We start from the raw sequence: 23402 nt of genomic DNA, 5'->3' as shown, positions 1-23402 counted from the left end.
GCATAGATGTACTTGTATGTATGTTTCTCGTATTGTGATAAAACAACGGTACCTAGAGCCATCCAATTTTGAATGACGTAATCCTACTGTGAATATGGGCATCTGGAAGCCCAAATTTGAAATTTGGAATTTGTTTTATTATTGATTTCAGATTTTGTAACACTTCAACGAATTTTTGATTAACAAACTAAACAATTTCACAAGCGAGCAATGGCAACACTGTACAGGAAAGAAAGGAAGAAAATAAATTATCTCCAGTGCGCGACACTGTGTATCGGAAGTTCTAAAGATATGCTCAATTTAAAATTATTTTTGTGATATTGCTGTTGAGCTGAATTGTATGGTTTAAGTGCGAAGAATTTAATAAATAAAGATAACACACAAAATGTTAAAAAACGACCCTTTAGACGTAATTTAAACTCTGAAACTTTTCAGATTTTTGTTTATTTGTTTGTTTAAGTACTTTTCTTTGTTGTTGTTACATTATCATAGGTGATAAAAAAAGAATCATCTGTAATAATATTAATCGAAAAGGATCATGGTCCAAGCGTAATGAATCAGCACAAATTATGTCGAAAACTAAATTGCATCAGAAAAACACCATGCTGTGAATTTGGTGGCATTACAAAGGATTGTGTATTTTGAACGTTTCCAAGCAACCAAACGATCGATCTAGATGTTTACTGTCAACAACGTATGAAACTGGAGGAAGCAATCAAAGAGAAAATGTCAAAAATGTCAGAACTAGCAAACCTGAAAAGAATCGTGCTTCACCACAAATATGTGCGACCTCACACGTCATTAGCAAAAGGTACAAAATTATTGGAGCTTGGTTGGGAAATGCTCAATCGAATTATCATTTATTTCTAAGTTTTCAAAACTTCTTAAATGCTAAAAATTTTATTAATAACGATAACCTTAAATCGCATCTAGTTGCGTTTTTTGCTGATAAAGACCAGAAGCTCTATCAGCGCGAAATCACAAAGTTACGAGAAAGATGGCAAACGGTCATCGAACAGGATGGAAGGTATTTGACTGATTAAATTTCACTTTTTATATAGAAAAAATTAAGTTTTATTTCACACTAAAAACCAAAACTATTTTCTTGCCAATCGTATAATTGGAACTTCCTTTGTAGAAAATAAATTGGCATAAAAACTTAAATTTCGGATACATTTTTCAAACGGTGTCACATGCAGGAAAAGAAATATCATTATCTGAAAGCCCACCTTGTACCTCTTATTTCTTAAATCATTAATCTTAAACCAACTGCTCAGAAAGTATTTAAAAGTACTATTTCTTCTTAAAACATCCTGTATTTATAAGTTGGCAACACTAATTATGCGTATTTAAAATAAAATTTCTTACTGTGACCAGAAGGCCTCTGTTTTCTCTGATGGCCCCGCAGCAGCCACAGAAACCAATAAAAAATACAACTCCTCCGATGCATACTAGCGCCCAGGCCAGATACTGAGTGAGAGAATAGCTGAAATTGGGCTCTTGAATGAGAGAGAAAAGGGTAGTCTTTTCTTTGTCGACAAGAAGGTAAATCCCCACGGCCAGGAGGAAACATCCAGAAACCTGTAAAAGAACATTGTTTTTACTTCCTTAATTCCCATTTAGATCTGAATCTGTTTAATAAATCCATTCTTTTAATTACAATTTATATTTTATCACACTAAACATATCAAAGGAAAAAACTGCTGGAAAAAAATAGCATGCTTTGATAAATGACTGCCTACAGAAATACATGGGTTAAAATTAAAAGAGCTCTTAGATTATAATACAAACAAAAATCTGAAATATTTCAGATTTTAACGGTAGTCCAAAAGGGTTTGTTAATGTTTTTTACGCTCTCGCTCAGCTCGCAGTCTGCTGTTGCTGACACTAACTACTACTAACTCCCCCCTTTTTTTTTCAGTACAATTTTCTTCGCACTTACGCCATATACAATTTAAAAGCAAAATTACAAATATTTTAAAAGCAGCACAGTATGTTTAGAATTCTCGATGCAGCGTTAAGTGTTGATATAACACTTTTCTACTTGTTTCTTACCCCCCCCCCCGTTTTCTCATTAAAATGGCTTTACAACACATTTTTAATATTATTATTATTATTAACGTTTAAGTCTTAACAAAACATGAAAGAGATAATAAAGCAAATTCGAAAATCCAAATTCGGGCTTTCAGGTACCCATGTTGAGGTGGAGCACTACGTTATTCAAAATTGGAACCGTTGTTTTTTCACAAGCGTGCACACATTCATGCAGATTCTTCCTTATTTAATTTCTTTAAATATAATATAGGGCGATAACATTTGGTGGCAACAATTTGAAAAAATGATATGCCGTTTATAGTGATTCAACGCGAAATGCCAATTCTTATTCCAGTCCCTTTTGGATTAACAAATATCGTGATATTTCATCGCATTATTGCTCATACTACGATAAAATTTAATAAAGGTGGACGTTTCTCTCTCGCCAAATGGAGCTGCCTTAGAAGATAATCGTCTATCATAATAATTTGGACCATTTGTTGGATGTTTTGCTCATAAATAAAACATACTAGTTACCAAGGCATGCGGTAGTTCGAGTCTGTCTTCATGTCAACCATATCTTATTCAATACGTACAAAACACAGACAGCTAAGCATGTGGATGAAACCTATCTCGCTGTACACTATTTCTATGTATTTCGAAACAGAAATAAGAAATTGAACTGCTTTTCTCCAAGAACGTTAGAAAGTTTGACTTGCTTTGGTAGCAAAAAATAATTCCAAACTCCTAACAGACTTAGCGCGAATTGCCGCTTGTATGAAATAACGGTAGAGTCTCGAAAAGACTTAAAATAACCTTTTTATCAAATCAAAACTTGAACATACGATGCTTAAAAACCAACCACCTCTTGTGTTGATGTAACTTAAAGTAACAACCAAATTCAAACTTAAACTAAGAAGTCAAAGACTATCCAACTGATTTTAAATTCTAAGTTGGCTCAGAACTTCTCACTGAGGTACCATTCAAATGCAGTGGAACCTCGAGTCACAAACGCCTCTCGTATTGAACAATTCGGGTGACGAAGTCATCTGAACAAGAAAGGTCTCGGGTGATGAAGTGTGTCTCGAGATACGAACACTCAAATCGGAAACAATATTAGAGTCTTTTAAAATTACCTATAACACAGAATTAACACTCACGGACTTCCAACACAACGTTTTAAATACTTTCTTTTACTTGATTCTCATTAAAAGACTGACAAGAAGTGACTTATGAAACCACAGTTTCAGCTAGGAGGAAATTAAGGCTAGATTATGTTTCAGACAGAAACTTCGAAAGACTAAAGCCAGGACGCTTAGGATGTTTCTTTTTTTTTTTTTTTTTTTTTTTCCGATTTTTGACCCTAAACTTAAAAATAACTGTGATACTTATTTAAAATCGAAAGTATACAAAATATGAGGACTGAGAGAGACTATGAGATCATAAAAAAAATTTCGGCTCCGCGGTTATTTGAACCTGAGAATCCGGTACCCAAATAAATCCCACGTAAAATTCTATCGAAGTTATCTCGAGGTCTATTGCACCTACTAGCAAGAGGCTCTTTAATTTGGCGCAAGAATGGTGACTGTAGCTATACTAGAGCAGCAGTTACGATTTTTTCTCTATTTTTTGTCGGGTAAAAATCGAGAATATCTCGAAAACAGTGATACTTATTAAAAAATCGAAATATAAAAAATTATTCTTTCGAGACACACTATTATTTAAAAGTGTCAAGAAAGGAAACCAGACCGTTCAAGACGCGACGAGGAGGTACCTTCGAAGTATCCAGAAAAAGGAGTTTCTGGGGGTGCATGAGCAATGGAAAAAACATTAGGAGCATTGTGTGGCTTCAAAAGGGACTTACTTTGGATACCTTTAAATATAACTGATGATATCTGTAACAAATTCTCTTTGTCATTATCAATCAATTTGCTTTCAAGACAAACGCTGTAGAACACAATGTGTAGTGTTTGACAAACGATTTTAAACTGAAAACATTATTTTCATCATGATTTCTTCATACGCAGCTTCCTGGCATAGGCACCAGAAATATAATCACTATGTTACCGTGAAAGACCGAAATTGGAGAATGTCGACTTTCGCCTGAGAATGTCAACATTCACCAAATACGTCGGTGAAAGATCGAATATTTCTTTACATTCGGACCCTCACCGGTGTATATCGACAATCACAGATATGCTCTGGTATAGGTCGAAAAGAGAGGAGTATATGTACACGCTGCCATTCCAAAAGGACGTGTTCCACAAATAAATGCAGTTGTAAAAGCAAGGGTCTCTTGTGCAATTCAAAGTGTCATAATAGTTTAAGTTGTTGCAATAAATAAGATTTGAATCACATAATTTGGTAAGTTTATAACTTCTATTATTTTCCTTTCTCATTTTGAATGTACTGTGTGTTTTAAGTTCTTATATTCTTAAGTTCTTATTCTGATTCTCAAGTGCGTTTTTTCGCGAATGAATTACGGAGAAGAAAATATAATATTCTTATTTGTTCAACATTCACCATTAGTACATGGTGAATGTCGACATTCACCGGTATAAGTTAGAAATAAGAATATTTGGAAAATATTTCGAACATACACCAAGCGACTATGTGAGTGAATGTTGACATTCACCGGTGAAAATCGACATTCTCCAGATTTGGTGTTTCACCGTAACAACTACACATGTTGTACAGAAAGTGAAAGCTAGAAGCTGAGAATAGAACAAATTTTAGAATTCTATGTACCTTAAAAACGAAAAAATTTCATCTGAATGATAATTATTTGTGACGTTCAATCTCTTGTATTTAACCTTCAACCGCAATTTTATACGTGTCGTGGATCAGTTACTATTTTGCTCTCTTAAATATAACATTCAAAAACGATATTACAGTAAGCCAGAAAACAGCTTCAAGTGTTAAGACGAGAATGTGCGAAATATAAATAAAGAAACTGACCAATTTCTTCAAAACTCTTTACTACACATATTTCCCATATTTCTTCTCCATAGTTTGTCCTAATCTCGTATGTATTTTTTCTTTTTGAAAACAATTCTTCAGGAACAATTCCTTTCTACACATTTATATTCCATAACAGCAGACGAAAATGGGTACAGGTTTCACTGATTCATTTTTTTCTCCCCAGTTTCGTCTCTTTTACATATCTTTCGAAATGGTCCGTTAATAGCCTTGACTCACAACTAGTGCCCTATTTTATTTGTTTGTTTTGTTTTGGATTTTAACATATTTATGGCAGGTTTTCTTCTTCTTGAATATTTCTCATATAATTTCAACATTACCTTAGTTTTCATTACCATTCTATACTTGGCTTATGATTCTAATATCTTGATAAAACTTATATCTTCTTGATTCTAATATCTTGTTGGATATTTTTTTTCCAGATTTCTTGCGCATTATTCAACTCACTTCATATTTCCGGTTCTGTCCCTCTCCCCCCTAACGGGCGTCATTCAGTCATCCAAACGCGTTAATAAACCAAGCGTCGAAGAACATTTTCAATCCTGCGCCCAATTTTGGAATACAACCCCCCCTTTTTTTAAATTCCTACTATTAGCTCACACTCTTCATATATCTTGTTCAAATTTTCAATTGTTAATAAAGTACTTTTTATTCATCCACTCAAGTTCAAATACACTTTTTTAAAACTTGTAGTGGATGACACTTGATGTTAATACAGTTTTTTTCACATATTAAAGTCAGTTCCTACTTATTTATTCCTGTTTATCGGAACTAAAGATATGCTGTTTTTAAATATGTTATAAGACTAACAAATAATGACCGCTTATTAGGAATTCTCACGTGCTGTAAAAATTAATTTTATAACAACTTATAAATAATAGTACATGACTGTGATCAATGGGATTGTAATATTGAACAAAAATAAGTGGCAACAGTAGGACAGAGTTCTAAAGATTTTTAAAGTTTATGGAATTAAAGAAATGTAGTTTTATAGAGTTGGATGAAGCGGATGTAATGTCCCATTAATGTAACGAAAATCTCCCCATATCTCTATGGTAACGTGATAATAATATATGTTTAAAATATAACCCTTTAAAATGTCCTTTACTTCACAAACAGAGAATGCGTAAAGAAAACGAAGAGAATCTACAACACAACGCAAGCGACGATTAGAGAAAGAAAAACATAAGCGCCAAGGAAAGCTTGCAAATGAAACAAAAGCGCCAATGTTTAGATATACTAAATGAAAGATCACAGGATGCGTCTTAAGAGCAGCGCGAAACTCGATTATTAGCTGATCGTCAAAAACACACACTATCAATAAAAAATGAAACTCAAGAATAACGCAAATTACGATTACAAGATCTACGTCGTAGACACGCATTAACAATAGCAAATGAAACTTTTCAATTGAATAGACACTACGTATCTACCCGACTAACGACCAAGTAACAATATTAATGATGGCAGTATTACAACAAATTCAGAAGAAAGGGAATTGCAATATCGAGAATCAAAGCACAAGACCAGTTGTTAGATGCCAACATCTAACAACGTAGACGTAACATCGAAGCATTAGATATGAGTAAAATAATACCAACTGACATCAATAAAACTGTTGGTCTTCCTGCAGAATTAGATATATTCGTCGGAGCTAAATTGATGTTAAGATCAAACATTGATGTGAAGAAGGGTTTGGTTAATGGTGCGATTGGATTCGACAATGTACTTCATTGGCCTAATTTCCTCAAAATTCATTTTCCTAATTCTAATTTATTGTACGAACTATTAATAGTATCATGGGCAACAAAAGTACATAAGATGCAAGGTAGCACTGTAGATTATGCAGTAATATATCTCGGGAGAAAACTCTTCATAGCAGATCAAGCATATGTCGCCTTGAGTCGTGTGAAATCATTAGATGGAATATTAATTAAAGAACTGGACTGCTCGAAAATCACAGGAAAGGTTTCTTACAATAATGAAGCGCTACAAGAGATGGATAGAATGAGAAATTACAGACCACCATCAGCTTCATAAATTACAAACAAAAATATTTTATTAAAAAATAACTAAAATACAATTTTTCTTTGTTGACCTAAGTAGGAATGACTTTAATATATATATATATACTTGGTTTAACTTGTAACTTCAAAAAAAGTAAGATTATTTTTAAAATGTCAATATATATATATATATATATACAGGGTGATTATAATTAAAGTTTAAGTTTCAAACCGCTATAAAAAAAGAACCACTCATGAAAATGACGTCAAATTTGAAAGGAATGTTATTGAAGAAGGCGGAAAGCGTATGGCAGAAGAAAAAATTTAGTTTCAAAAGTTAGCAACAGATGGCGCTGCAAGCGAAAAAAGACTTAAATTAAAATGTTAGTTAAATTTCAGTGTTATAAAGCCACCAGATACCAGGCTGTTCCTCATTTCGCGTCTCAGACGTTCGCCATGGGTGTTTCACTGCAGGACTGCGCTCTGCTGGTAAAGCTGTATTACAAGAATGATGATTGTCAAGAGTAGCTCTGCAAAAATTCAGGACACTGAAGGGTATAAAAGAAGGCGTTGGTCCAATGAGTGTCGTATGTCTAAAGAAAATGATGGAAAAATTCGAAACGACAAGTTCGTTTGATGTGCAATCTGGTAGAGGGAGAAAACGAGTGCATTCGACGGTAGTTGAAGAAGTGGCCACAGCATTACAGGAGGGTTCGGCCGATGGTGTGCAACCGTGCAGTGCACGAGGAATTGTCCGAACATTGGACAGGCCTATGAGCACAGTGCTGACAATTGTGCGAAACATTCTGCAATGCTAACCGTACAAAATTGGCCATGTGCAGGAGTTGCTTCCGTCTGACCTGACAGCTAGGGAGACGTTTGCGTTAGAATTCCTGGCTCGCATGGAAGTGGATAATGAATGGCCGTGGAAAATTTTGTGGACAGATGAAGCCCATTTCCATCTGACAGGATACGTGAATACCCAGAATTGTCGAATATGGGCAACAGAAAATCCACTGGCAACGCACCCCGTACCACTTCATCCTGAAAGGGTCACGGTATGGTGTGGCTTTACGGCATCATTCATCCTACAACCATACTTTTTCGAACAAACGGGTGCTTCCGGTCCTGTTCCCGCAACCGTCACTGGTCAGAGGTATGCGTCTCTTTTGTGCAACCACGTGATTCCAGGTCTGCAACAGCATGGATGTGTGGATGAAATCATTTTTATGCAAGATGGCGCTCCTCCGCACATTGCACATCCCGTGAAACAGCTGCTGAGGCGCCATTTCGGAAATGCTCGAATTATCAGCCGTCATTTCCCTACATCCTGGCCATCCCGATCGCCTGATCTTACTCCGTGTGATTTCTGGCTGTGGAAGTATCTGAAGGATGTTGTGTTCCGTGCTCCAATTGCAAATTTAGCGGAATTAAAGGCACGCATTTCGCAACACATTCTGAACATCACCCCGGAGACACTGCGATCCGTTGTGGAACATGCTGTTTGTCACTTTCAACTTGTTGCACACAACGGTGGACACCATATTGAACATGTTTTGCGCCAGTCTCGCGACAGTCCCGAACTTCTTTGATGAATGGTTCTTATGCGGTATGTCGCCGCAAAACTCTTGAAACCGATTTGTCCCTTTCGATGTGATATGTACAGTCATGCAAATAAAATTATTCAACAATTCTAATTTTTCAATGCGTTTTAAATGTGTAACTTCTACCTTAGCCATTGTTTTACGAATCATTTCTCGTTTCTCGTCGTGATTCTGCCGCTTACAGCGCCATCTGTTGCTAACTTTTGAAACTAAAATTTTTCTTCTGCCATATGCTTTCCGCCTTTTTCAATAACATTCCTTTCAAATTTCACATCATTTTCATCAGTGGTTCTTTTTTTATAGCGTTTTGAAACTTAAACTTTAATTATAATCACCCTGTATATATGACATTTCAGATGACTGTATATATATATATATATATATATATATATATGTAATAATAAAATTCCAAAGTCAAAAATACACTTAAATTTCTGACTGTATGTTCTTTTTATGTTTAATGGCGACGGTGTCTTATTTGAAAGTACGTGGAATTAAATTCACAGCCCCGTAGTCAAGTTGTTTTTTCCCTCCTTTTCTACACGTACAGTTATAGAATGTTCTGGAGATATTTAAAGCGAATTGGAATGGCTGACGTCATTTCTTGGAAGCTCCGCCTTTCCAGAGGCTATAAAAGGACTCGCAAAGGAATATCGGCGGTTTTTTCTTTAATGTAACGATGCAGTAAACTTCATACAAAAAGTTATTAGTAGTTCTTTTTTATTTACTCCGGAGATCTGATTTTTTGTAACTGTTATTTCTCCTGAATAATAATAAATGGATCCTGTTTTTTACATTTATCGTCTGATAATTTGAGCTACGACTACATCTATGATTCTTCACAATCTATTTATTCCGGACAAAAGCTGGGACATCACACACACACACATATATATATACAGTCATCTGAAATGTCATTGATGGAGCAAATGTTGAAACAGACTGCGAAAATACTTGAAGTCTTGATGATACGTTGTAGATCCAAAATGAAGAAGTCCCAGACTGGCTGAATTTAATTATTCCTTTTATTTTAGTTGACGTCTTCGGCCATAAATAACTTGGAGCACTAATCGTGCCTGTTCAAGAACTTTTATGTACTTAACATCGTTGCAGTAAGAAAATAGCAGCGCGGCAGCATCTTGTTGACAATAAAAGCAGAAAGCAAGTGCGAAGCGTTCGATACAGAATTTTAGTTGGGAATGAATTAGTTTCGATATCATTTGATTGGATAATTAATAACCCTCTAAAATTATTAATGGCTGATTGAATTTCAATTCGTAAGATCATCTACGTCACCAGTGTTAAGTAAAAGTCATATGATGCCTATTAATTTAAAAATTATGCAGTTCAGAGAGGTGTATGATAAGCAATTACTATTTGAAGATTAAAAAGGGAAAATAGCCAAATTAAAATGGAGAATTAAGGGACTATTGCAAATTTAGAATTTTGATTCTTTACTTTATATATAAGAAACTAATTAATTAAGTTAAATAATATATACACATATTCCCAGCGACGAACATTCTGGAAGAAGGTCCTTAAGCAGTACTCCAAAAATGCGGGAAAAGTAGAATGATTGCGATGAAAACTTTTTGAATGTAAAACATTGGCAGTGTGGAATCGGCGCAGAAAGAATTAAGAATTTATTGCCTTATATAAAGGATATTTAACTGATTTCGAAAAAGGTTTATTTAAATAATGGTTACATTTTTAAAATAGAGAATTCCATTAATCGATGAAACAAGAGCAGTAAGTTTTTGCATCATCAATTAATGATAAGAGCAATGGTCGATTAATGGTAAGAGATCAATGATAAGAACATGATATTTAATAAATAAAGGTAACACACAAAACGTTAAAAATTTAACGTATTCTTTTTTTTTTTTTTTTTTTTTTTTAGTTCAAAGGGATTTGAATCCCGAAGGAATATTAGTTTCGTTTTGGCATTTTGCGTCGGACGGATAAATGTCGGTTCACTTTTCAAACTGTTAACTGTTGCCATAAAATGTTAGAGTCCTGCATTATATTTGAAGAAATTAAATAATGAAAATCTGCGTAAATGTATGTATATTTCTCACATTGTCATAAAATAACGGTACATAGAGTCATCGAATTTTGAATAACGTATTCCTCCAACGAATATGAGCATGTGGAAGACCAAATTTGAAATTTGAAATTTGTTTTATGATCGATTTCCTATTTTTTAAAACTGTGACGAATTTTTGATTAACAAACTCAAGGATTTCAAAGCGAGCAATGGCAACGTTGTGCAGAAAAAACATTTTTATCTCCAGCGCGTGAGTCTCTGTATCGGAAATTCTAAAGATATGCTCGTTTTAAAACTATTTTGCGATATTGCTGTTGCACTGGATCTTATGGTTTAAGTGCGAGGAACATGATATTTAATAAAGAAAGGTAACACACAAAATGTTAAAAAACGCCCCTTTGGACGTAATTTAAAATCTGAAACATTTCAGATTTTATATATATATATATATATATATATATAAAATCTGAAATGTTTATCTGAAATATATATATATATATTTTTCCCATCATTTGCAATGAAAACTAAAAATTGCCTACGATCATCATTACAAAAACCCATATTAAATAGTTAAGCATAGATTACGACATCAGCAGCAGTTCGGTTATAACCACTAAATGCAGATAGTTCAGCCTATGTTCGAGTCTAGGCAAACCCGCTGACTACAAGGTTGGTTTCCGTGGTATTCCTCATGTATAACGAGCCCTGAACACTGGTAGTTCGGTCCGAGGTTCGAATCCCGCGAACGGGCTCACTTCATGAGCGTTTTCGTGGTTTTCCCCATGTGTAGCGTGTATACGAGCTAATTTCCCTTAGAAAATCCCCCACAAAGGCATCACTCCTCTTATACAAAGAGCCCTCGAGGCTTTGCCGTAATTAAATAAACCAAACCCCATGCATAACGACAATACGAGTCATCTGGAAGTCATCTTGAAGTCTTCCAAGAAGGCATTCTTTCCCTTAGGCAGATAGCTCTTGTTTACTTTACATATTTAAAAAACCTAACCTAATCATAGATTACGATTTTATATTAAAAAAGGCGAAGAGGAAAAAAAAGTGTGTGTGGTGTGAACGCACTCAGCTTATCAATACACATTAATGTTCAACAATGTTCTTACTCAAAACACTGAGCATAGTGAAATATTGAAATTCATTTCCCGAGTTGATTTATTTTGTTAACGTTACTGCTCACTGTTGCACAAAGTTTGAGTTATGTTGAAAAATAAAATTATAAAATAATTGATCCATCTCTGTTTAATCTTTATTTAATCTTATTTATATATTATTTAATTTCGTTTAACGTTATCGTGAAGTCTCAAAATGTATACACAACTTTAAAATTGGATTTATTCTCCACTTTTTGACTCTCCCATTCTCATTCCCTGCCATTTCATACCGCAGATAGTGTCACATGTTCGCTTATTCGGTTCTTTAGAAAATCTGGAGCTTACGACTATATTACAAAGCACATTCTGCATAAAATGGCAGAAAGTGGATGAAAAAAATTCTGTTATAGGCACTTTTGTAAATGTCAATAAATTCCCTTTACTAATCGCTACCTAGAACCATCAAATTTTGAATAACGTAAGTTTCCACCCGAAAATGGGCAACTGAAAGCCCAAATTTGGAATTTGGAATTTTGTTTTATTATCCATTTCATATTTTGTAAAACTTTATCGAATTTTTGATTAAAAAACTCAACGATTTCAGAGCGAGCAATGGCAACACTGTACGGCGGAAATTTTTTTTTTATCTCCAGCGCGCGAGAACATGATATTTAATAAATAAAGGTAACACACAAAACGTTAAAAAAAAAAAGCCCTTTTGGGCGTAATGTAAAATTTGAAAGCTTTCAGATTTTTAGTCCAAAGAGGCACTCGCCTAGAAGGACTATTAATTTCGTTTTGGCATTTTGCATGGATTCACTATAAGCGTTGTTTCACTTTTCAAATTGTTGCCACAAAATATTAAAGCCCTGTATTATACTTAAAGAAATTAAATAATTGAAGAATCTGCATGAATGTATGTACATTTCTCGTACTGAGATCAAAGAACGGTACCTAGAGCCATCAAAATTTGAATAACGTAATCTTCCATAGAATATGGGCATGTGGAAGCCCTTATTTGAATTTGAAATTTGCCTTATTATCGATTTCATATTTTGTAACACTTCAACGAGTTTTTGATTGAAAAACTAAACGATTTCAAAGCGAGAAACGTTGTACAGAAAAAACACTTTTATCTCCAGCGCGTGAGACTGAGTATCGGAAATTCTAAAGATATACTCAGTTTAAAATTATTTTGCGATGTTGCTCTTGAACTGAATTTTGTGGTTTAAGTTTGAAGAACGTGATATTTAATAAATAAAGGTAGCACACAAAATGTTAAAAAACGCCCCTTTGGACGTTAATTTAAAATCGGAAACCTTTCAAATTCTCTTTTTTCTTCTTTCTTAATTATGTATTTATTCTTTGTGACATAAAAAATAAAAGACTCTTTTTTCCAAAACCAATATTAACGTGATGTTAAAATGGATGCAAAATGGATTTTTAATGACTTCTGTGAGTAAGTTTAATTTCTTGCATAGCTCAAAAACATATAGCCATAGAAGGTTAAATTTTATACATAGGACTGCTATAAAATGTAGTTGTGCACTTTACCTTTTTTTTATTCCAATCCCGGGGCCCACCAGCGGCCGAGCTGTAAAGTCGCTGAACACTGGTAGTTCGGTCCGAGGTTCGAATCCCGCGAACGGGCTGGTTGCATGGGTGTTTTCGTGGTTTTCCGCATGTGTAACGTGTATACGAGCCAGTTTTCCTTCGAAAGTCCTCCACGAAGGCATCCCTTCCCTTAGGCAGATAGCCCTAGTGTGCTTTGCCATAATTAAATACACCATATTCCAATCCCGGCAGTACCAAAAGTGTATACATATACATATTCCTACCCCCTTACCCGGCCTTTTATATTTTCGCAGTCGTCGAAGTCACACGTTTCCAATTATGGAAGTGTTTTGAGGAAAATATTGATGTTTTAGCTATGTCAAATTTAAAAAAAAATTTATTTTTTGATAGATAGCGAAATTATTTTTAAATGTGGTCTCCCTTTTCCTACACATATATTTGTGAAAGTTTTATACACGTTATGAAAAAATAAAAATGTAAGAAGTTTGACTCCTGTACGGCAAAAGGGATCCGTTAATTAAATTAGAATAATGCAGGAAATAAATTTAAGTGCAGCAAAAAATGTGTATAATTTAATGGGCCGTACAAGGAAATCATGTTGTGCTCAAATCAGATTTTTTTTAAGCGAAAGTTAGTCATGAGAAAGGTGGTGGCAATGTACCGAGAGACGTCCCAAATCCTTACTTCGTCAAGGTGATTGAGCCGGTAAATCAGACCTGAGTCAACAGAGTTGAATTCGTAAAAGTTGTCGTCCCTGATCTATTTAATTCTCTTAAAATAAATAACGAACATTTCAAGAATTATCCTTTCTTAAGATGTCGCTTTCGTAAACAATTTTGCCTCATTTGAATACGCTATTCAAAAAGGTTTATTAAAATATGTACTGTTTCTACGATTTGGAATGGTAATTTATAATTCCACTGAGGTAGAAGATTTTACTCTGATGCAGTTATTACAAATATTATATTTTTTACTTTTATATTTTATAAAAATGCATTTAATTCATAACATATATAATTAAAAACAGTGAATTCTATAGAATTGCATAACATATTTTTAGTCCAAAGGGGCTCTGTCCCTGAAGGACTATTGTTTCCGTTTTGCGATTTTGCGTTGAATCACTATAAACGTCCGTTTCACTTTTCAAACTGTTGCCACCAAATGTTAGAATCCTGCATTATATTTAAAGAAATGAAATAATGAAAAATCTGCATAAATGTATGTCTATTTCTCGCATTGTGATAAAATAACGCTACACAGAGCCATCGAATTTTGAATGACGTAATTCTTCTACGAATATGGGCATGTGTAGGACCAAATTTGAAATTTGGAATTTGTTTTATGATCGATTTCATATTTTGTAAAACTTTAACGAAGTTTTGATTAACGGTCAACGATTTCAAAGCGAGTTATGGCAACACTCTACGGGTAAAAAAAAAAACTTTTCATTTCCAGTGCGCGGAACTGTGTAACGGAAATTCTAAAGATATGGTCATTTTAAAATTATTTTGCGACATTGCTATTGAACTTAATTTTATGGTTTAAGTGCAAAGAACATGTTATTTAATAAATAAAGGTAACACACGAAACGTTAAAAAAAAAGGCCCCTTTGGACGTAATTTAAAATCTGGAACCTTTCAGATTTTTTTTATTCACTTTTGAAATATACAAAAGATACGTAATGCTCCAATTTGTTTCTCTAAATGAATATTATTGTAATACCCTATAAAATGTTTCGTTGTACCTCTTGGACTATGTTTATCAATAATTACTACTGATAAACTGTATTAAACATTAGAAAAAAATTCCTGGATGATCTCTAAAATCTCAATACAAAAATCTGAGCCTTTTCAGTTTTTTTATTTTTTTATTTTTGTTCTAAAATATTTCAGTTCTAGTATTTTTCTTACAAATTTTGTTCAAACTTTCCGGTTAGAGAACAAAAGTTTTTTAAAGTTAGCTAATTGAAAATTGCTCAAGAATTTAAAATCTGTGATTTTTGTTGATAAAAATAAAGTAATGTGAGGAAATTATTTTGATATTTTTATCTACATCTTTTTATTAAATGCATTTTGTGCCCTTCATTCTTTCGTCTTTCTGATTTAAAAGTTTTCTTTTATTCGTCACAAAAACACATTTCACGCTTATTTTTGAATTAATTTTTGATATTCATGTTCAAATTATTAAAGAGTTTCGTGATTGGAATATATTTTTTATTTCTCTACAAAATACATTTTTCTTTTTATTTCCACACACTCACTGCTCAAAATGTTATACCTTTTTCTACGATGTAAAATAGGTATTTAATATTAATGCTTAGCTGTATTATCACTTTTTTTAATTTACTCAACGGTATTTTAAATAAACTAAGTGTTTTTAATGCTTTCAAGTCGAAATAATATATAAGATATTCACCGTATACGAGTGAATGGCATCACGAAAGAATATCACTTCTGTGATAGCCACGGAGGATTATCATAGAAATTTAAAAAATCAACCTTGAATTATTTTAATTCATTTAGTCGACCCATCAACGAAAGCCAGAATACATAAAAGGTAAACTTTAAAATAAATAAATAAATAAATAAATAAAATAAAATAAAATAAAATAAAATAAAATAAAATAAATAAATAAATAAATAAATAAATAAATAAATAAATAAATAATAATAATAAATAAAATAAAATAAAATCTGAAAGCTTTCAGATTACGTCCAAAGGAACTTTTTTTTTCAACCTTTTGTGTGTTACCTGTATTTATTAAATATCACGTTCTTCGCACTTAAACCATTAAATTCAGTTCAATAGCAATATCGCAAAATAATTTTAAAATGAGCATATCTTTAGAATTTCCGATACACAGTCTCGCGCGCTGGAGATAAAAGTGTTTTTTCTGTCCGCTATGAAATCCTGGAGTTTGTTAATCAATTGTTTTACAAAATATGATACAGATATTAAAACAAATTTCAAACTCCAAATTAGGGCTTCCAGTTGTAAAATGGATTTAAAATGGTTTCAAAATATATTTTTTCGTGACGTCTATAAGTGCGTACGTATATATATCTTGCATAACTCCAATATTTCTGTTCTAGCGAAGTTAAATTTTTAAAAAAAATTAATTTTGGGCAAAGAAAGAAATCTAATTTTTAATGCGTCTCCCGATTCCTATACTTATATTTGGAATAGTTTTATACTCGTTATTAAAAAACAGAACGACCAGAAGCTTGGCTCCCGTACAACAAAATTTAACCGGGGTATTATATTTTAAAATTTGCAATTTTTGGTGTTATTTTCAACTTGCCTTGGGGAATCGGTTAATTAAGTTAGAAAGAATAATTCGAGGAAATAAATTTTAATGAAGTGCAGCAAAAAAGTTTGTAATGGCCGTACAAGGAAATGATGTCGAGTCCATATCAGATATAATAATTACGAAATTTTAATTTTTTAAAAAAACTACATGAATCGGGAAACTATATAAAAAGCTAGACTTCGTAATTTTCAGAAACTTTTTTTTTCTTAATTTAAAAGTAACATAAATGAACATTTTGATCACTTTTGTAACTGGAACTACGATTGAGCTAAAAATGGCCACTTCAGGAATTTTAGGAACACACTCTACATATAACGTCTCGTTGAAAGAATATTTAAAGAGAACTAACAAATAGTAAGAATATTAAAAAACAAAATAATTAAATACTGAAAAATATACATTACCCAAAAAAATAAATTAAATGTGACCAGAAGGCCTTTGGCACACCTTGCACCGCAAGACAATCCCATAGCTGCCTAATTTGGGGCTTCAGATTTTCCTTGTTATCTGTGAAGAGGAATATACAGAAACTGTATTGGATCCATAAAGTTAACATCACTGTACTTGGCATATTAAATAAATTTTAGAAAAACATTAAATCTTAAAAATAGGTTTTTAATAGAAAAATGGCGATTCTTTGTGAGGAGCTAAAATAATTCGAAGCAAGTGCAAGCGCACTGTTTCGAGCGCCATGAGACGATGCAAGAAAATTTAACGCCATCTATTGAGGGAAAAAGAAAATAAAGTGAGTCAAAAATGCCCAAAGCAGATGATAATGGCTACTGGAATTACAGTTTATATTAAGAATGCACAGGGCATGATTTACACAAGGTCAAAAAGGGCTTATGTTGTGATTCCATTTTTAGAAGTTTCCCAAATCCTTCTGCAATGTTCAAAATATGTAAAATTTTAAATAATTTTATCAAAAAATTAAAAACATGAATAAAATTTTAAAACTTTTATTTTAGTTTTTGAGATCTTCATTCAAAAATTTAAAAATCGTGTGAATATGAAGAGGTTTTGATTATTTTAGGCGTGGTCATACACTTGATTTTTAAACTGATAAAAAGTCTACCTGTTTCGTTTGCTCTTATCTTTGTAATTTAGCTAAAATTTTTAATAAACTAGTAAGAATTCTTTATATCTTCTCTTTACTCTAGTTCCTTTCTTAAAACAAACAAAAAATCTGATTTAAAATGTTTAATCCTATATTTTGATACCGTATACACATGATAGACTTTTGAACCATATACACTCGATACACTGAAATCGGAAAAACACAATATATGCCGTGTTTCCCCCGAAAACATCACTCTATCTTATATTAATCTATGCTGCGAAAGATACGTTTGTTCATGTTCAAGAAACATTCAAAAATGAAGAAAATCATTTACACTAACACAGTCATGCCATTTTTTTCAGAAACATCGTCATAAAGCTCCAAATCACGAATACTAGACTGAAATTTTTGAGATTTCATTTCCTTTAAGCTCATTGGCCCTAGACTCTCATGTTCAGCAATAGAGCTCTTCTTGTTCACGTATTCTGCTCGAGGGCACTGGCAACACAGCTGTCCGTTGTTTTATCCCTCTTCTCCCAAGTAGCGAATTATTGTAGCTTAGGTTTCACATAGTCTTCTCGTTGATGTCTCTCCATTCCACGTTCAATGTAGTCATTGATTTCCGTGAGCAAAAGGTCTATAAATGCCGTGTTTATTGCAATATAAAGAGTTTGAAGATATGCAGTCAGTCTGTGAAAATAATTATTTGATCAAATATTCTTTCTGCAAAGACATTCTTCATGGTTTAAACGCGGTGAGTGCCGGTGTCCCAAACTGGAATACCTCTTTGGCCATTTCGCAAAACAAGTGACAGAAATAAATCGGCCCACTTTCTTACTGCTGCTTCTGTGCACCAAGCTAATACCTGAAATACGTTCGATTTCCTCTTTCATTACAGATCAGAAGGAGGTTGCCTATCCATCGAGCCCAATTGCCAAAATACATGTAACGCATGCACTTTCTTAACTAGTTGGGGGAATGCATATCGCAGAGGTACCATTCTGATCAATGGCGGTTTGAGACGCTTCGCCCAAAAGCACTGCAATTTCTTCCATAGCAATCACGTTCGAGAGTTGGTACTTGCAGAAGTAGATGCTATTGTGATAAGGTCGCATAAAGGAAGTAGAAACTGAAGATTAATATGGACAAGGATGTCTCGAGAGCATAAGATGAATATTATTATTATTTCACTTCCGAATACGTTTTCAATAGTTGTTAAGTTGAATTAATTCTTTTAAAAATAATATTAATATGTTGGCATTGTTTCAAACGCAGGCTCGAGAGCCACGTATGGCTCTCGCACGAAAAATGTAGCGATATTTGAATTTTTTTAAAAAAGAAAAGGAAGATATAGGTTTTTAGAGGGGCGGGAGAACCTCGGACCACCCCCGGCAAAATTAATTCCTCAAAATTGGGGTGGAAAATTTAACAGTTAGCTAGGTTCAGCAATACCTCAATTACCTGTGGTACTACGGAGGTGCTGGCCTAGCTTCTACCAGTACCTGTACCTGTTGATTGTATGTAGCCTTTTATTTTGGGCGTTCAATAAAATTTTCATGCGGTGTTCCATCATTAGAGTTTTCATTGGGGTTCAATACCACACCACACTATCAACGAAGGATAGATTACACTGAATGCAATTGCACGTTTAATCATTTAAGTATCTTCTAATTTGAACAGGGTTGTCAATCTTCTTAGAGACAGTTTATATCGCTAAAGAAAGGTATCCCAGTATTGTGATGCCTGGCGATATGTCTAGCTGTGGTGCGATTGCTAGGGCAAATGCATGAATATCAGCCTTGCTAACAACCAAATACTCTGTTCTTCTGTCAGCAATCCATTCACAGATGATGTGTTTCAATTTCATTAAGTATTGGCTGCCGACCCTACTTAAGCTTAATAGTATTCCCCTCGTCGACCTGTCGACTGAGATTATTGTACGATTGAGATCGCCATTTCGGACCATTCGTAGATCCAAATTCTCCTGTTTGCAGAAAGCTTGATATTTGCATCCCTGGAGTCTAAGACAGTTTCTTCTTTATTGTATTCGACGGAATAGAATTTTTTTTTTTTTCGTTCATTTTATTTGAGGATCAAAATTTGTTATCCTTAAAATTTATTATTAAATCAAGTGCTAAACGTCCGCTGCTAACTCGACGGATTGAATACTGAAGATTCTAATTTGTCGCAACCACGTCCGTTTGTTTCAAATGTGCATGTGTGCTGCGCCTGTACTCGGTCATCTGGCAATAAGGTGCCTTCTGGCTGACGATTCTAGGGCTGATATTAAGAGTACACTGAAAAATCATGTTACGGTTTATTTTTTTATTAGGTCTTATTTTCGCGGAAGCACGGTAGAAAAATGAAGAGCGTGTATGTTTAAGTAACATTAAATAAAAAATTAAAAAAAAAAGTACATTTTTAGGCATTTCACGCTATAGTTTATATCATTTTCTCAGTATTTATACTGGTAATTACAAGGGAAGGGTGAATGACTTGCCGGAACCCTCCAGTTTTGTTAACCAGTTGGCAACTTCAAAAGATTTTCAAAATTTAGAAAAGCGCGAAGTTATATTTTTGTAATAAAAATATAAAATAATGAAGGAAGAGATAACAATGGATGACATGTTGCTACCTACTGTCGCAGGTAGACAAGGCTAACAACAAAACAAGACAAGACAAAGATAACATATATTGCGAAAGATCCATATTTTGGCTATCAATACACAATCACTTAAAATAATATATAAAAGTTAAATAGAAATGATGAAAATGTAAGCTTCGAAAATTTAAACCAGAATACAAAACTTCTGAAAATCATCTTACTGTGGAAAGATGTCGGAAAAATTTAATTATTTTGGTAGACCGTACACATTTTACGTGATTAGAAATATGCTGACTGCAAATTGAATGTGTAGGATATATGACGTGCATGTCACGTAATTACTCCACTTTTTTTTTTTTTTTAATAATCCTTTACTCCACCTTTACTTTACTTATTTCATAGATGGCACCACTTGAACGCTATTTTTAATTCAAAATGTCGGTAAAACGGCGAAAAAATAAATGATTAAAACAAAACAAATTTTAGTGCCACCATCTGAAATATTAATAACTCTTCAATCGCGGTAGATCGTTTACTGTAACGAAAGTGTCCCCAGTGGCGCAACTGGTTAGCGCGCCGTACTTATACGACAGTACGTGTGAGAGATGCGGAGGTTGTGAGTTCGATCCTCACCTGGGGAAGTTTTATTTTACAACTTTAATTCTTTTCTAAATTTTGAGATATTTGATTTATTTACGTATAAAATTGTGGCGAAATTTATTACTAAAGTGAGAAAGTTTTTGCTTAATTGTTATAAAATTTAGTATTTTTTAATGCAGAGGACTTATTATTTTCTTCATTCCGTAGAATTCCGAATTAATGCCTAATTTAAAAAATTAGGATTAGATATATGTAAAAAAAGAAAAAAAAAAAAAAAAAAAAAAAAAAAAAAAAAAAAAAAAACAACTAAAATGTTTCAGATTTTAAATTACGTCCAAAGGGGCGTTTTTTAACATTTTGTGCGTTACCTTTCTTTATTAAATATCAGGTTCCTCGCACTTAAACCATAAGATCCAGTGCAACAGCAATATCGCAAAATAGTTTTAAAACGAGCATATCTTTAGAATTTCCGATACAGAGACTCACGCGCTGGAGATAAAAATGTTTTTTCTGCACAACGTTGCCATTGCTCGCTTTGAAATCCTTGAGTTTGTTAATCAAAAATTCGTCAAAGTTTTAAAAAATAGGAAATCGATCATAAAACAAATTTCAAATTTCAAATTTGGTCTTCCACATGCTCATATTCGTTGGAGGATTACGTTATTCAAAATTCGATGACTCTATGTACCGTTGTTTTATCACAATACGAGAAATATACATACATTTATGCAGATTTTTCATTATTTAATTTCTTCAAATATAATGCAGGACTCTAACATTTTGTGGCAACAGTTTGAAAAGTGAACCGACATTTATGAGTCCGACGCAAAATGCCAAAACGAAACTAATAGTCCTTCGGGATTCAAATCCCTTTGGACTAAAAAAAAAAAAAACTGATGTGTACACCACATGACTTTTTGTGCGGAATATTAAATTATACACATTAATTATTATAATTATTAATTATTGTAAACGAAACACTGTGAAATAAACGATCTAAATATCCCATTAGCATCTTTTCTTGCTTCATAGTTATGTAATAAGAATTAATAGGGATCGATATAATTATGAAGAAGTGGAAGGGGTTGATCAAATTCTATCAAAAAGTATTTCGGAGCCACTGAGTCTATGGAATAAGATGGGTAAAATTTATATGCCTGAATCTTTTCCAAATTAATTGTGATTGAGAAAAACGATGCAAGTCTTCACATACGTTTCCGCTGCTAATATGCATACGATAGGATGGTTGATTCTGAAATATTCATAGGGTCGTTAGATATTTATTGTTATCAGTTACTGTAGGCATTTCAAATAATTGCAAAGCGCCTCAATTTATTATTGATTAGTCATTCAGAATTCCATGGGATAGCCTGGAAAAAAAACCACGTGACTTATTTGTATGGCCTATTAAATTATACACATTTTTGGTTGCACTTCATTTAAAATTATTTCCTCAAATTTTAATTAGAGATATATTTCTGATTTCAATGAATTCAGTTCTCACTCCGCGACAAGAAAAAAAATACACAATAGCTCAAAACATCTTCATCAAAAAGTGTAAAATACAGAAACAAACTAAAAAAACCACAGTTATTATTTTTTTTTACAATAAATTTCTTGCACGCAAAAGCAAGCCATTCGGCCAACGAACAGGAAGACAATATTTTCGATGCGCAAAAGTTAACTTTTGGTCCCACCGGCAAAACGGTACTGAAGTTAGTGCACTAAATGACTTAATTCACTATTCTTCTAAGAGTTTCAGATGCAAATCAATGGGGATCTCGTTAGGCCTAGTGCCACTTTTAAATTTTTGATGATTCTACAACTATTGCATGCAGATTAAAGGCATAAAAAACTTAACCGCAACATAAGACCAATATAATACAATTACTTTGAAAGCAAAAATGCACAATTTACTAACATATCTAACATTTAAGAATAAAATCACAGAGCAGGTTAAGAGAGTGGATATATACGTTATATATACCTTGAAATTTTGCTCAAAATTTCAAGGTTCTACGACTAATAGTTTTTGAGTTATGCGAGATAGATGCATACGTACATATGAAAGTACGTAATCGCCACGTAGAAGTCAGGAAAAATTCCTTTCTGAATCCATTTTAAATCGACTTTAGAATTTGTTTTGGAAAAAGTACTTTCTTATTCTGTGTGTACAGATATCACTAAAAAAAAGCGTCTTCGAGAGAGGTCAAAATAGATTTTTTCGTTGAAATATAACACTTAAAATGTTTCGCGATTATAATACTTCCTTTACTTCATACAAGAAAGTAAAAAAGTATTGCCAATTCTGGCAAGGAAAATTTCAGTTACGTTTTCGCAATTTCAAATAAGACAGATTTTAATTATTATCAGACTCAGATAAAAATTCTTTTAGAGAAGACGAAATAGAATTCTAGGTGATCATGTTATAAAACTGAACTTCTTCTCTACTTCATGAAATTGAAACAAACCATAA

General features: G+C 33.2%; 1 protein-coding gene and 1 non-coding gene across 4 annotated transcripts in view; one reads left to right on the top strand and one right to left on the bottom strand.

The window, feature by feature from the left end:
• The window catches only part of LOC118194753 (CD151 antigen-like), a 117142-nt gene that overhangs the window by 28379 nt on the left and 65361 nt on the right, over window positions 1-23402 (bottom strand). For all 3 annotated transcript variants that reach the window (XM_035365964.2, XM_085812017.1, XM_035365957.2), the window contains 2 exons: window positions 17066-17168; window positions 1369-1581 (listed from right to left, as the gene is read on the bottom strand). In XM_035365964.2, coding sequence (XP_035221855.1) covers window positions 1369-1581; window positions 17066-17131 — 279 coding nt within the window. In that variant the 5' untranslated portion in view covers window positions 17132-17168. The remainder of the gene's footprint in view (window positions 1-1368; window positions 1582-17065; window positions 17169-23402) is intronic.
• TRNAI-UAU (transfer RNA isoleucine (anticodon UAU)) lies at window positions 20876-20967 on the top strand. Its single transcript is given in 2 exon segments — window positions 20876-20913; window positions 20932-20967. It is a non-coding gene; the product is annotated as a tRNA-Ile (tRNA).

Source organism: Stegodyphus dumicola, chromosome 2, assembly GCF_044657685.1.
Source record: "Stegodyphus dumicola isolate Sdum_Otavi_A_Nest chromosome 2, ASM4465768v1".
NCBI classification, from domain to species: domain Eukaryota; kingdom Metazoa; phylum Arthropoda; class Arachnida; order Araneae; family Eresidae; genus Stegodyphus; species Stegodyphus dumicola.
The sequence above is the reverse complement of the archived record's forward strand: the minus strand, read 5'-3'. Positions and strand labels throughout refer to the sequence as shown.